Consider the following 15,513-nt stretch of genomic DNA (forward strand, 5'->3'; position numbering starts at 1 on the left):
CTGGCGGAACAACTCCGTCTTGTAGGCCCTGCGGAAAGATGTCAAATCCCGCAGGACCCTGATCTCTTGTGGCAGAGTGTTCCACTTACTAGAGGAGGAGCCCCCCACCGTACTAAGGGGAGCTTAACTTCCAAGAAAATGGGTGTATGAGTCGCTGATGGGTGGCATAGTTCGCACCCAAGGAGTTTGGAGCTCAGAATGACGGACACTTTGTGGTTTGCTTGGGCTTTGTCTGGATATGGGAAGAGGAACTGTATATTGAGCCTTGTTCACAAGGTTGTGACAAGTGGCAGACCAGCTGTGCCGCTTCTGAAGGTTGCACATTCCCTTCAGTGCAGTCAGTTATCTGCAATAAGCAAGTGTTTTCTGCAATCAGCAAGTGTTTTCTTGCTTGTAAAAGGAAAGAATCATTTGTCTCCCAGGACGCTTCAGGATTTTGCAGCTGGGTTCCATTGCTTACATGCAAAATATTTCTTTCTCTGTACAGGTGGGGGAATCAGAGCCGATGTTGATCCCTATCCAAATGACTGTGAAAGGCTGCCCAATCTTCTTGCAGATGACAGGACCCAGCCATCCAATGCCAACGCCTGTAATCAGGTATAATAATAATAGTAATATATTACAGTGGTACCTCGGGTTACATATGCTTCAGGTTACAGACTCCACTAACCCAGAAATAGTACCTCGGGTTAAGAACTTTGCTTCAGGATGAGAACAGAAATCGTGTTCCAGCGGCACAGCAGCAGCAGGAGGCCCCATTAGCTAAAGTGCTGCTTCAGGTTAAGAACAGTTTCAGGTTAAGAACGGACCTCCAGAACGAATTAAGTACTTAACCCAAGGTACCACTGTACTTACACTCCACCCATCTAACTGGGTTGCCCCAGCCCCTCTAGAAGGCTTCCAACATAATATAAAAGCACATCAAACATTAAAAACCCAATACCAGGCTGCCTTCAGATGTGTTTGAAAGTCGAGCAGTTGTTTATCTGTTTGACATCTGGTGGAAGGGGATTCCACAGGGTGGGTACCACTACCGAGAAGGCTCTCTGCCTCATAAAAACCTACCTGCAGTTGAGGCTGTGTCTGCACTCAGGATGGGCAAAACCTTGTCCATATTTGGTCCCTGTTCAGTTTCTCATTTTCAGATCTTAAGTGTAGTTCTCCACATTGGTTTTTCTAAATTGTCGAAAGTATGAAAATTCACCAGCATTCTGTGAATTTCCCCCTAGTATGCACATTTTTCTGTGCCTTAAATATCGATTCTCCCTAATGTAATGCATTTTTTGTATGTAATTTTCAGTAACGTGCATTTTGATGCACACTTTGCCCTAGCATTTGAATTTTGTACACATTACTTGGCTGAAGAACCATATTGCAGAACTTGGAGCAGGGATTATTTTGAAGAACAGCTGCATTTTCTATTTGCATTCTGTTTCCAAAAGTGGGACATAAGGAGGTTCACCTTTAAAGGGGATTCTCTGTCAGGATTCCCAATCCCTTCTGACCCAGCAGCAGTTCCCAGCTGTCCCGGAGGAGAGCAGAGCCTTGTGGCAGAGGCATGCCCCCTTCAACAGAAAGACCCAGAACATAGACTTAAGTGATGTATACTCTGATGACCCCATTTTTCTTCTCCAGGTTTGGGGCCCACATCTCCGGAGGGGATACAGTCTCGCGGTACGTCCGGCTCAACAACCCCACTCCCTTTGGTAAGCGAAGAGGATGTTTACCCTTTGTGAGAAGCCTTATGGCAAAAGCAGGGGTCCTGTTTCCAACCCAAGCGTTGCATTCAGTTCTGGGCAGTTTCCAGCACCGAGCGGGGCCAGAGGCAGAGCAATAAACGTACATTAGTTCCTTTGCACAGCAGGCTGCTTTCTGCTGTGCAAATATTAATGCACCCCTCTCTGTTCATCCAGCCAAGCAAGGAGCATTATCAGGACACTTTTCAGCAAAACACTTGGGCGAGGGAGGGGAGTTCCAGGCGCCAGGCAGACACCCGGAGCAGGTCCTATTTGTCTCATGGGCCTGAGTTTCCCCACTTCTGCATTACAGTGTTTTTGTTACTGCAACAATGGCAAAGGCCCAGTAGCAACCAGTTCCAGTAGGAAGCTTTTGATCATCTTTCACTGAGCTCTCCTTGCCTTTGTGGGGATACTGAATGAGCTACAAGAAGTGATCCCGGCAGTTTTGGAATTTCCATGTTAACCAACAGCGGTTCAAGGCTCCATGCGGTCCCATAGGCTGAGGTTTTGTGGTGAATGTCCCAAGGGCATTTCTGTGGTCTGAGAACTTTCCCCTGCTCACCTGCTTCCAATGTTATCTTTGCAACATTGCCACTCTGGGCAGCTTCCAGCAAAATACTAATAACACAATAAAACATCAAATATTAAAAGCTTCCTAAACAGGGCTGCCTTCAGATGTCTTCTAAAAGTCAGAGAGTTGTTTATTTCTTTGACATCTGGTGGAAGGACGTTCCACAGGGTGGGTGCCACTACCGAGAAGGCTCTCTGCCTGGTTCACTGTAATTTCACTTCTTGCAAGGAGGGAACCACCAGAAGGCCCTCAGAGCTGGACCTCAGTGTCCGGGCTTGAACAATGGGGGTGGAGACGCTCCTTCAGGGATACTGGGCTGAGGCTGTTTAGGGCTTGAAAGGTCAGCACCAACACTTTGAATTGTGCTCAGAAACGTACTGGGAGACAATGTAGGTCTTTCAAGACCAGTGTTATATGGTCTCGGCGGCCGCTCCCAGTCACCAGTCTAGCTGCTGCATTCTGGATTAGTTGTAGTTTCTGGGTCACCTTCAAAGGTAGCCCCACATAGAGCACATTGCAGTAGTCCAAGCAGGAGATAACCAGAGCATGCACCACTCTGGCGAGACAGTCTGTGGGTAGATAGGGTCTCAGCCTGCATACCAGATGGAGCTGGCAGACAGCTGCCCTGGACACAGAATTCACCTGTGCCTCCATGGACAGCTGTGAGTCCATAATGACTCCCAGGCTGTGCACCTGCTCCTTCAGAGGCACAGTTACCCCATTCAGGACCAGGGAATCCCCCACACCTGCCCGTCTCCTGTCCCCCAAAACAGTACTTCTGTTTTGTCAGAATTCAACCTCAATCTGTTAGCTGCCATCCATCCTCTAACCACCTCCAGACACTCACACAGGACCTTCACTGCCTTCACTGGTTCCAATTTAAAAGAGAGGTAGAGCTGGGTATCATCCGCATGCTTAGGAACACCCAGCCCAAACCCCCTGATGAGAAGGAAAGAAAGCTGAGGTTTTTAGGTCGCTGTGTTCTACCCCAGTCCCAGTGCACTGTAGAATTGCACACAGCTTTGACTGAGACATGCTGTTGAGCAGTTTGCAAGGTTTCTCGTCTGTGGCGCTTGCCTGGTCACAGTTATTTCACGCGTGCAAGACATCATCTAACGTGGCTGTAGGATGAACATGCAAATACAAGCTCAACCTTGGTTATAAATCCTTAGCAACTCTGAGTTTCTTTCTGCATCTCCCACCCCCACCCCTTTCTTAATCCAGACATTCGAATGGACTGGGAAAGTTATAACCAGGATAAAGATGACGACAAGCTGGTGGACCTCTTGGTCTTCTACGGAGCTCCTTTTCCTGTTAGAGACCTTGACGGCAATGAGATTGAAGTCCTCTGGGAGACTGAAACGCCCCCAGAGAAAGGGCCTTACGCTGAAGGATCTCTCAAGGAGAACCCGGTAGGGATCTATTGTGCAGTGTTTTCCTTAAAGGCAGGAAGGCGCCTTGCATGCAGCTCTTGGATATGAATGTCAAACAAGCAAGAATGCTCGCATGAGTGTGTGCTATTTAACACAAATGTTCTTTACAACTCTCCTTCCTTCCAGTCGCATTATTTTTCAGTGGTGTTGCTTTCCAGGCTTGAAACTAGAGCAGGCTTCTCCATCCTAGTGAGCACTAAATGTTGTTGCGATTAGATTATTTGATTTCTGTACTGCTTGATATATTAAATATATATCCAAGTGGTGGACAAAAAACTGAAGCAACAACAGGCAGACTTAAAATATTACAAAAAGACACATCTACGTATAAAAATGCTATATTAATACAAAGTTACTAATATATAAAATGTGTGACGAGAAGGTTCGGTGAATGGTCACAGAAATCAGACAGCAAGAAATATTTGAATATACAATCGGCATCAGAAACCCACGAAATGCTCACAATTGTGTACGGAGATTAAGCTGTAACTCGAAAGACAGTGTATGAGTGGTTTAAGCATTTCCGTGAAGGGTGGCAAACCACTGAAGATGACCCTCGGTCTGGGAGACCGGCTGCTTCAGATGTCAACAGAGTTCGTGAGTTATTGATGTGGGATAGGCGTTTTCCATCTGAATGATGGTGGAAGAATTGCTTATTCCACTTGAAATCATTACTGAGGTTACTGAGTTGTCCCACCCTCCATATTCTCCTGATCTGGCCCCACCGGATTTATTTCTTTTTCCAAAATGGAAATCTGCACTGAAAGGGCACAGATTTTTCAACATTTCACACGTCCAAGCTGCTGTGACAAGGGAACTGAACGCAGTACAAAAAGAGGACTTCTCCAGAAGTTTCCAACAGTTCTATGAACATTGTCAATGGTGCATTATATCAGAGGAGGCCTACTTTGAAAGCCTGTAAGGCATGTATGTTCGAATATTTCTCAATGTCCAATTTCTGTGACCACCAAACTTTCTGGTCACACCTTGTATGAATCATTATCAATTCATTTTCCTTCTCACACACTCCGCCTCTCAGCCTCTGGGTTCTCCTTGCTGGTTAGGGCTAAGAGGAATGTTGCTGTTGAAAACATCCGGAGGGAAACCAGTTTGGGAAAGGCCGGACCTTGAGAGTTTTGCATAGGGCTGGGGTTGCACTTCCAATTGTAGTTTTGCTTTAAGAGGAGCAAACCACAAGCCCAGGTTCAGACATCCTGGAGGTGCAGCAAGAACAACAGATAACGTACGTGCAAAGAAGACACCATAGTTTGTTTTGAACTGTGGTTTAATGTTCCATGTGGACCAGGCCAACCTGGGTGGAATTGCAGAGAATCAACTTCTTCTCCTGGGATGAAGGCCCATTGTGTGGATTATGGCTCCATCTGTCATCCAGAGGCAGAAATGCACCTGATGGCAGTTGGCATGACTTGGTCCTCCTCAGCCCCGGCCCATCTCTTGCCGTCGTTCATCTTGGTCTTGATGTCTGTGTCTCTTCATGAGTTTAGCGTTCCCTCTAAACTTAAGAAGAGCCTTCTGGATCAGGCCAGTGGCCCATCTAGTCCAGCACCCTGTTCTCACAGTGGCCTGTGGGAAAACAGCAAGCAGGACCTGAGCTCAAGAGCTACTCTCCCCTCCTGTGGCTTCCAGCAACTGGTGTTCAGAAGCATTGCTGCCTCCAGGATGGAGGCAGAGCACAGCCATCCTGACTAGTAGCCATCAATGCCCTCTCCTTCTCTGTGGATTTGTCTAATCCTCTTTGAAAGCCATCCAAGTTGATGGGCATCACTGCCTCCTGGAGGACCAAGTGCCCTAGTGAAGAAGTCCTTTCCTTTATCGATCCTGAACCTTCATTGGATGTCCTCATGCTCTAGGGCAGCCTTTCTCAACCTGTGGGCCCCCAGATGTTGTTGGACTACAACTCCCATCATCCCCGAGCTCTGGCCTTGCTAGCTAGGGATGATGGGAGTTGTAGTCCAACATCATCCTGATCAAATTTGCAGATGGCACCAAACTGGGAGGGGTGGCTAACACCCCAGAGGACAGGATCACACTTCAAAATGACCTTGACAGATTAGAGAACTGGGCCAAAACAAACAAGATGAATTTTAACAGGGAGAAATGTAAAGTATTGCACTTGGGGGGAAAAAATGAGAGGCACAAATACAAGATGGGTGACACCTGGCTTGAGAGCAGTACATGTGAAAAGGATCTAGGAGTCTTGGTTGACCACAAACTTGACATGAGCCAACAGTGTGACACGGCAGCTAAAAAAGCCAATGCAATTCTGGGCTGCATCAATAGGAGTATAGCATCTAGATCAAGGGAAGTAATAGTGCCACTGTATTCTGCTCTGGTCAGACCTCACCTGGAGTACTGTGTCCAGTTCTGGGCACCACAGTTCAAGAAGGACACGGACAAACTGGAACGTGTCCAGAGGAGGGCAACCAAAATGGTCAAAGGCCTGGAAACAATGCCTTATGAGGAACGGCTAAGGGAGCTGGGCATGTTTAGCCTGGAGAAGAGGAGGTTAAGGGGTGATATGATAGCCATGTTCAAATATATAAAAGGATGTCACATAGAGGAGGGAGAAAGGTTGTTTTCTGCTGCTCCAGAGAAGCGAACACGGAGCAATGGATCCAAACTACAAGAAAGAAGATTCCACCTAAACATTAGGAAGAACTTCCTGACAGTAAGAGCCGTTCGACAGTGGAATTTGCTGCCAAGGAGTGTGGTGGAGTCTCCTTCTTTGGAGGTCTTTAAGCAGAGGCTTGACAACCATATGTCAGGAGTGCTCTGATGGTGTTTCCTGCTTGGCAGGGGGTTGGACTCGATGGCCCTTGTGGTCTCTTTCAACTCTATGATTCTATGATTCTATGATTCTATCATCCGGGGTCCCACAGGTTGAGAAGCGCTGCTCTAGGGCCTTCTTTCCTTCCTAGATTTCCATTCTGTTTAAAAAATAGAAGCCCCTTTTGCCATTATGAATAACATGCCACTCTGGCGGCTACTGGCCTTCTATCGTCACACTTAATGGTGTGGTTCTGAATACCAGTTGGCCACTATGAGAACAGGTTGCTGGGCTGCATGGGCCACTGGCCGTTTCCAGCAAGCTATTGTTATGTACAGTGGTACCTCGGGTTAAGTACTTAATTTGTTCCCAAGGTCCATTCTTAACCTGAAACTGTTCTTAACCTGAAGCACCACTTTAGCCTATGGGGCCTCCTGCTGCTGCTGTGCCGCCGGAGCACGATTTCTGTTCTCATCCCGAAGCAAAGTTCTTAACCTGAGGTACTATTTCTGGGTTAGCGGAGTCTGTAACCTGAAGCATCTGTAACCTGAAGCGTATGTAACCCGAGGTACCACTGTAGTTTCCTCCCTCTCTGATCATTCACAACCCGTATTTTTCATTGCCATAGAGTCTAGATGCAATTTTGGAGGACGACGAAGGAGGAGGAGGAGGAGGAAGCAGCAGTAGCAGCAGCAGCAGCAGCGATGATGACTCTTGGCAACCGACCGTCCTCAAGAATATAATCTCGGTGGTCATCCGGCCCCACGAGGGGGTGCCCTCCGACTACCCTTTCTGCATCACTCCCAAGCAAGTGGTGTGTTCTGGCTGCCCTCCTGTGACCTTGGAAGCCAAGGGGTGAAAAGATGGGAGAGAGGGAGGGAAGAGAGGCTTTCAACACGAGAAAGGACTAAACCTGGGGGGGGGGGTTCATGTATTTATGAATCCTTCCCTGTGTTCTCCAAATAGAATAGAATAATAAGGTAAAGGGACCCCTGACCATTAGGTCCAGTCGTGGCCGACTCTGGGGTTGCAGCGCTCATCTTGCTCTACTGGCCGAGGGAGCCGGCATACAGCTTCCGGGTCATGTGTCCAGCATGACTAAACCGCTTCTGGCAAACCAGAGCAGCACACGGAAATGCCGTTTACCTTCCCGCCAGAGCGGTACCTATTTATCTACTTGCACTTTGACGTGCTTTCAAACTGTTAGGTTGGCAGGAGCAGGGATCGCGGGGATTTGAACCGCTGACCTTCTGATCGGCAAGTCCTAGGCTCTGTGGTTTAACCCACAGTAGTAAATAATAATAATAATAATAATAATAATAATAATAATAATAATAATAATATGCTACCCATCTGACTGGGTTCCTCCAGCCACTCTGGGCAGCTTTCAAAAGAATATAAAAACATAACAAAACATCAAACATTAAAAGCTTCCCGAAACAGGGCTGCCTTCAGATGTCTTCTAAAAGTCAGATAGTTGTTTATTCCCTTGAAATCTGATGGGAGAACATTCCACAGGCCAGGGTTTTGTTTATTATTATATTATTCAAAACAAGGTGATTGACGGAAGTGGTTGGATTCTGGATTACGATGCAGGTTCAGGATATCACAAGTGCAGGGGAGAGTTACTTGTTTTGAATGCTTCTCCATATAAAACACTCCCCATAATAGTCTACTTCACACTATGTGGCGGAGCATTTAAGAATGCGGTCCCTACACCTCCTACAATCTCAGCTCTGAGGGCTCCGTATATTTTGAAAACTGGCTCTCATCAGGAACAGGACATGAGGTTGATCCTAGGCAGCTGGGGTTCAAAACACAACCTTTCCTCTCTCCCCCAAAATCAGAATATTTTTGAAGCCTCCTAGCTTTGCAAGTTGTTTGCCACATGTGGGGGTGGAAGAGGGGACAGCTGTTTCCGAAATACAAACCTCAAGCTTCCTGAATATGCAGAACCACCTGTCCTCTCAGTGTTCCTAATCAGCTGTTTGTGCCCAGGTGGTCCCCGCAGGTGATGCTGCTGCCATCCACATTTCCTTCACTCCGCTGATGCTGCCAGAGATCATCAATAAGTTTGAATGCGAAGGTTTTGCCCTTGGCTTCATGAGCCTGGATAGCAGGGTATGGATCCTTTCCCTCCTTATCCATCCCATCTCATCTGACTTCTCTCTTTTCCAGCTTTGTTGTGTTCCTTAGGCTTTGTCCAGCACCCTGCTCTCACCGCCCTACCCAAACTAACACCCACTTGCCACCACCATGTGTCATCCTACCTAGTCCTCCCGAAGTAGAGAGAAGGTGTGCTGAGGAATGGTGCTGTTTTTCAGGACAGCCCATGAGCATAAGCCAGATTCATTCCCTGAGTCTTCCCCAGCGGGTGGCCCAACCAGATACGCAGGTTAGGCTCATGGTGACAGAGCTCCATTACCTCCTATCAGGTCAGAAGCCTCGCATGGGTCCAGTTTCTTGCATCGCTGCTCCATGGCCAGCTCTTTGCACAAACTAAGATGGCAACCTAGGATCCCTGGCAACCTTGCAGTGCAAACAAAGCCATTTTCTTCCAAATGGAAACCATCTTGGGAAGCCACACCTCGCTATCCAAAGTGCTCTGGTCATGGCAGGTCCTGCCTGTCTCCCGCTCCTGAGAACAGCCGTAACACAAATCGAGCTGCAACCCAAATTACTGTATTTTTCGCTCTATAAGACGCACTTTTTCCCCTCCAAAAATTAAGGGGAAATGTGTGTGCATCCTATGGAGCGAATGCAGGCTCCTTGGCTTCAGCGATAGCAACACAAAGCCTTCGAAGCACAGAGGGAGCGCTCCCTCCATAGTCCGGAGGCTTTGCGTTGCTTTTGCTGAAGCCAGGAGAGCAAGACTCTCCTGGCTTCGGCAGAGAGGGAAAGCTGCGCAGCGCCCCTTCAGCGAAGCGGGAGGAGAAATGGAAGGGGCTCCGTTTCTCCTGCCGCTTCGCTGAAGGGGCTCTGAGCAGAGAGGGGGAGAATTTTTTTTCTTGTTCTCCCCCTCTAAAACAAGGTGCGTTCTATGGTCGGGTGCGTCCTATAGAGCGAAAAATACGGTAAGCCCAGCCCCGTCCCATCGCTCGGAGGAGGCTCAGCACGGCTCTAAGTGCCCACAGCGGACCGCCGTTGATACGTTTTTATTCCCCTCCACCAGATGGTTCGGAACGTCCCTGGGAAAGTGACTCGTGGAGACGGCTATGCCGTCGCACCTCTGCGGATTGACCTGCAAGCGTTTGTCAAGCCAGCTTTGTAAGTGCCATATCTGAAGCGATGGGGTGGCTTTTGGGACAGAATGAGGGCTGGGTGCTCACAGCTGCACAAGCAGAAGTTGAGTGGTGAAGAAGAAGAGTTTGGATTTGATATCCCGCTTTATCACTACCCAAAGGAGTCTCAAAGTGGCTAACATTCTCCTTTCCCTTCCTCCCCTACAACAAACACTATGTGAGGTGAGTGAGGCTGAGAGACTTCAGAGAAGTGTGACTGGCCCAAGGTCACCCAGCAGCTGCATGAGGAGCGGGGAAGCGAACCCGTTTCCCCAGATTACAAGACTACCGCTCTTAACCACTACACCACACTGGCTCTCTTCCAGAAGGGCACCTCCTGGAATGGCCACTATGCCTCAAGACCGGGATGATACTCTGATCATCCAGAAACAGAGAAGGAACTCTCGTCACTGTTTTTGGATTAATGCTACCCCCCAACCCCAAATGAGTTGGACGAGTCCGGTTCCTTCAGGGACTGGAAACCTGGTTTCGTGCCTCCATTTCCTGAAAGAGAGTGGCGGTAGCTCACCTTGAACCCTGGGAATCTACAGAGGTGATGGACCAGAGGGAACTTGAGCAGAGCCCAAAGCTTTCCCAAAATGGAGGTGGGGTTCTTTCTGCTAGGCAAATACCTTTTTTAAAAACAACAACAACAATAAAATCTCAATCTTATTTTGCCTTTTATGAACTCCTTTGCTACTTTACGCAGCTTTGAGTTTTACTGCTTTATTCATTTTATAGTTGCTTTAGCTAAAGGAGAAATGAACTGTGTTTCATTCATAAACTGCTCTGCTATTATTATTAAAAGGTGGTAAACAAATGACTGTCATAAAATAACACCCGTACTAAAGACAAGCAATGAATAAAATTATGGCTACAGTAGAAGGGCAGGGGTGATGGGAGTTGTAGTCCAAGGGGGGGGGGGACAAACTGGGGAGTCTCCTTCAACCCCAAGCCAGAGATTCCTCAGCTCTGACTTTAAAACCTCAAGTAGAAGATACACAAAAGTTGGCTCTTTCCTCCTCCTATAGGCCACAATGACTGAGACAGCTGTGCGTGACGTTACAGCCTAGTGCAAAGTTTATGGACTTGTTCATAATTCCGCTCTAAGAGCTTGTTGAAAGCAGTCCAGAGCCAAGCTCGGTGGGCATGCTCTACACTGAATGTGCCACATATAATCCCATTAATGGGTTACACTCCTCCTTAGACAAGACTGAACGGCCTTTGGTTTTCTTCCTGCAGGCTAACTGCCGAGATGGATCATGAGAGCGGATTGGTGTTTTATGCTCTGGCCAGCGCCCTTATCCCAGACGAGCCCCTCATGGGCGTAAGTAGTCCCGATTCCTTTCCTACTTTTGAGATCCTCGAAAAGTTGTGTCTTTCCTCCTCACGGAACAAGGCTCTGAAAGTGCACCATGAAAACAGTCACACTCAGAATCCAATGCGGGGATGCATTGTAAGGGAAATGGAGTCACCTGGGAATGTGAAGCGGGTTTGATTTTGATCATTTGTTTCTCAACACTTCCCCACAAATCACTTAGCGACTGGCAACAATTAAACACTGCCAATGCAACAATAAAAATTGCTTTTGGGCTGTTTTTGCCCTTTCTTACAGTTTGAAATTATTTATTTCCCAGCACCTGCAGATATATGCAGCCGTGCATGAGTGCACATATGTGGGGAATGCACTGAATGCACATATGTGGGGAATCGCATGTGTATAATACTAATTAATTAATTTTAATTTTATTATGTATTTTGTGATTTTATATATGAACATGAAATTTATTACAGTCAGAGACCAGCATGAGATACACAAATGGAACTACAATCCCAATAGCAAAACAAACATTTAAAACAATATACAATATACAATATAAGGCAAAGACCATAAGACAACCTGGATTATCGCCAGATTCTCGCACAGATCTGTAGGTGCAGACCATCCCCCGATTCAATCTAGTTTGTTAAGAAAACTCCCAAACCGTGGTCCATGGGCGACTTTGGGCCATTTTTCTTAGTCTAAAGTTTTTATATGTTTATATGTCTATCGCACTTTAAAACTTAAAATCCATTGCTGATTTTATATATTGATTTTATTCTGTGAACCGCCCTGAGACCCCTGGGTATAGGGCAGTTAATTAATTAATTAATTAATTAACCGCCCTATACCCGGGGGTCTCAGGGCGGTTCACAGAATAAAATCAACATATAAAATCACAAAATACTTAATAAAAATAAAAACAACCCAATAGCCCCCCCAAAAAAAACACATTTTAAAAGGGCATAGATGGTATGTATGCCCTTTTATGTATATGCTCCCTCCCAATCCTTTAGGTACTGACACAGTCAGCCACAACCCTTAACCTGAAGCTCACCAACAACACAGAGACTCCTCTGTCCTTCAAGCTGGTTTTGACGACGCCCTTCTCCGTGTCTGGCGTAGACCCCAAGAAGAACCTGAAGATACCCCCCAGTGACAGTGAAAATGGGGAGCAGCACCTTTTACTCTATCCTCTGGAAAATATGCTGGTAGGTTCATCTTCAAGCCTTAACCGGCAGTGGATCGGATGCGGACTAAGTAAAACTTACGCCCCATTGCTTTCACTGGTACCGAAGTTCTAGTATAAAGAAATAAAGTGACACAGACCAGGGAGGGAGACCAGGGCTTCAGATTAGAAGCATAAGCTGTTTTGCAAGGAAGTTTTAACATTTAAACTACTATCTTGAAGTAGGAACTCTGTCGAAGAAAAGGAGAAAACTATCCAGTGTTTATTTAAGTCATTATTATTACTTAATAGATAAAAACAGTTTAAAACAGAGGCAGCACACACATAGAATCAGTTCAAATCCAAGATCCTGACTGGGATAAAGTCTTCAGATGGTGTGCTGAAAGAGGAATGTCTTTAGTAGGCATCAGAAAGGCAACGGAGCAGGCACATGTCTGATACGCAGTGGCAGGGAGTGCTAAAAGATACCGTATTTTTTGCACCATAACAGTCACTTTTTTCCTCCTAGAAAGTAAGGGGAAATGTCTGTGCGTGTTATGGAGCGAATGCCTGCGGGTGGCGGAGGGAATCTGCTGCAGTCGTGAGCAGAGGATCCATGGTTCCCCTTCCTTCCTTCCTCTGTGGCTCGCTTTGAAACAGCAAAGCGGGAGAAGAGCCGCGGAGTGGGGAGGAGAGAGGGACAGAGAGCCTGCTTCTTTAAAGGAGCAAAGCGAGAGGGGAGAGGAGCCTTCTCCCCTTATTCCCCCCTTCTGCATTATTAGCAGCATCCTTCTCCACCCACCCGTGTGCTTCTTCTCCCCTTAAACCCCTCTTCTGCATTATTAGCAGCATCCTTCTCCACACACCCCACGCGTGTACCTTGTCCCTTGAGTGCTTTTCCTTCCTTCCCCACTTAAAACGTGGTTACAAAGCACGGATCCACATGGATCCTCAGGATTTTTGCACTGGGTCACCCCAAATTCGCCATCAGATCACAAAGCATGTCCATGGCTACATCTTGCACCAAAAAAATCATGCACCCACTGTTGCCTGGGGCCACAGTGGTGCAAAAACGTGGTTACTAAGCATGGATCCACATGGATCCTCAGGATTTTTGCATTGGGCTGCTCCAAACTCACTGTCAGATCACATGTCTGTGGCCACAGCATGAACCACAAAAATCATATATCCACTGTTTCGTTTACAATAATTTTTTTTTCTTGTTTTCCTCCTCTAAAAACTACGTGCGTGTTACGATCAGGTGCGTGTTATAGAGCAAAAATACGGTAAATGCCACCACACTAAAGCACCCTCCTCATTTTTTGCATTTAAATTTTTTAATTGCATTTAGACCCTTCAGTTCAAACTCAGTGTAATCATTAAGAGAACTGGTGTTGCAGGTCAAAAGAGGGCCCCTTTTAAAAAAGTAGGAACCTGTTTGTACTGGTTGGTTAGCATCAATATGGTAATTGAACAAGCCATTCCCTAGGCAGAATGACTGGCTTGGCTTCTTCTGTTGTCTTGTATGTGATCAAGAGTTCTGTGTAATTCAAGAGCCTGCTCATCTGTTCACCGTGGGAAGTTGGTCCAGTAAAAGATAACGACATTGTGTTTTACTGGACTGCAATACCTCATATTCCATATGAACCTACCTGGACCCAGAGATCATCTTGAGGCCATTATTCGTGTGCCACCTCCATGAGGAGTCCGGAGTGCAGCAACACCAGAACGGGGCCTTCTCTGCAGTGGCTCCCTGTCTGTGGAATGCTCTCCCCAGGGAGGTTTGCCTGGCACCTTCATTATACACCTTTAGGTGCCAGACAAAAACGTTCCTCTTTAACCAGGCCTTTGGTTGATTGACATCAAATACCCTTTTAAAATGTTTTTTTGGGGGGGGGGTTATTGGGTTGTTTGTTTTTATTTTGATTATGTATTTTGTGTTTTTATATTGTGATTTTATTCTGTGAACCACTCTGAGATCTGCGGGTATAGCGCAGTATACAAATTTTAATAATAATAATAATGTACAGCACATCATTTTTTCTGCAAAGATGGTTCTGTCATTAACTTATTTGGCCTGGCTTACACACAGGTAAAGGTGTCATTCCACACATCTCTGGAGTTACTAACCTACCAACATCTCCCGGAAGACCAGTTCCTGCCTGGGCTTCAAGTGCTACAGCTTGAAAATGGAGACAAAATCCTAGAGTTTAAGCAAAATCTCATCATTGAATACAGTAACAAAGCAACCCAGGTATGCAGATTGAGGTCAGTGAGCCAAAAGTCCAGAAAAAGACTCGCAAGGGCTTCACAATGGCATATGGGAGCTACCCTTTTCAGCTGCTGTTGGGCAAGAAGCTGTATTACTGCAACAGGGCTCCCCACTTACACACATTTTGCTTATCACCTGTACTTTGAAATATGACAATGCAAGTATGGGAATATATTGATTTATCACCTCTACCTGCTTAAGCCCACTTTACCACATATTGTTGCAACCTTCTTTCATATTTTAAAGTTATTTTATACACAACCTTTGGCAGGACAGGTTTATTAACCCCCAGACCAAATACTAGTCTTCCAAAGCTTATTAGTTTTTAAGTACAAGTTTGATCTTTAAGAGGGGTGGGTGGCTGAGCAGACATGTCTGCCTTGCCGTACCCACTTCTTTTTTTGGCCAGAAATATGGACTGCCAAACTGAATTGCAAGAGCAACAAGGTCTCCCTGACTGCAGCAGTGTCTGGCCGTGCGTAGAGCCGAATGGCTGACACTTGGCAGTTAGAAAGCTGTTGCCCAGAGAAGCAGTCTTAAGATTTCTGCTCTTACCCTGCAGCAGAAAGAAACAAAACCCCAGAAAACACTGGCTCCCGTGTGGAGGTCCATCTGAATGTACTTTATGGTTAGATTGGATCCTGGTTAACCACTGGCGCTGGCAGAAATGCTTACCCAGCTTGGGAGAGTTATGCTTGGACAGGGGAGGGAGTGTGTAATCCCACAACTCACACAATTTTAGCGGTTATTTTTTAAGCATCCATTTAGTTGGCATTGGCCCTCAAAGAGATCTGGTGTCCACACCTAGAAGCTGCACTAGAAATGCTGTGGGATGCTTGCACCAAGCTAGCTGCACATCTTATGTATATGGACAATTACCATAGATCTGCTCTGGCCTATCATCTTCCTAGTCTGCTTTGCCTGGTCAGTACAGAATTCC

At 46.5% G+C, this 15,513-nt stretch overlaps 1 protein-coding gene across 1 annotated transcript in view; it reads left to right on the plus strand.

Annotated features, from left to right (window-relative positions):
* Positions 1 to 15,513, plus strand: part of DLEC1 (DLEC1 cilia and flagella associated protein) — a 47,637-nt gene that overhangs the window by 30,338 nt on the left and 1,786 nt on the right. Inside the window, exons 27-35 of the mRNA XM_081834183.1 lie at positions 488 to 597; positions 1,636 to 1,706; positions 3,535 to 3,722; positions 7,160 to 7,345; positions 8,530 to 8,652; positions 9,704 to 9,798; positions 11,055 to 11,139; positions 12,150 to 12,344; positions 14,394 to 14,555. Of these exons, the coding sequence (XP_081690309.1) occupies positions 488 to 597; positions 1,636 to 1,706; positions 3,535 to 3,722; positions 7,160 to 7,345; positions 8,530 to 8,652; positions 9,704 to 9,798; positions 11,055 to 11,139; positions 12,150 to 12,344; positions 14,394 to 14,555 (1,215 nt within the window). The remainder of the gene's footprint in view (positions 1 to 487; positions 598 to 1,635; positions 1,707 to 3,534; positions 3,723 to 7,159; positions 7,346 to 8,529; positions 8,653 to 9,703; positions 9,799 to 11,054; positions 11,140 to 12,149; positions 12,345 to 14,393; positions 14,556 to 15,513) is intronic.

This window comes from Podarcis erhardii, assembly GCF_964252035.2.
Source record: "Podarcis erhardii genome assembly, chromosome: 12".
Lineage (NCBI taxonomy): Eukaryota > Metazoa > Chordata > Lepidosauria > Squamata > Lacertidae > Podarcis > Podarcis erhardii.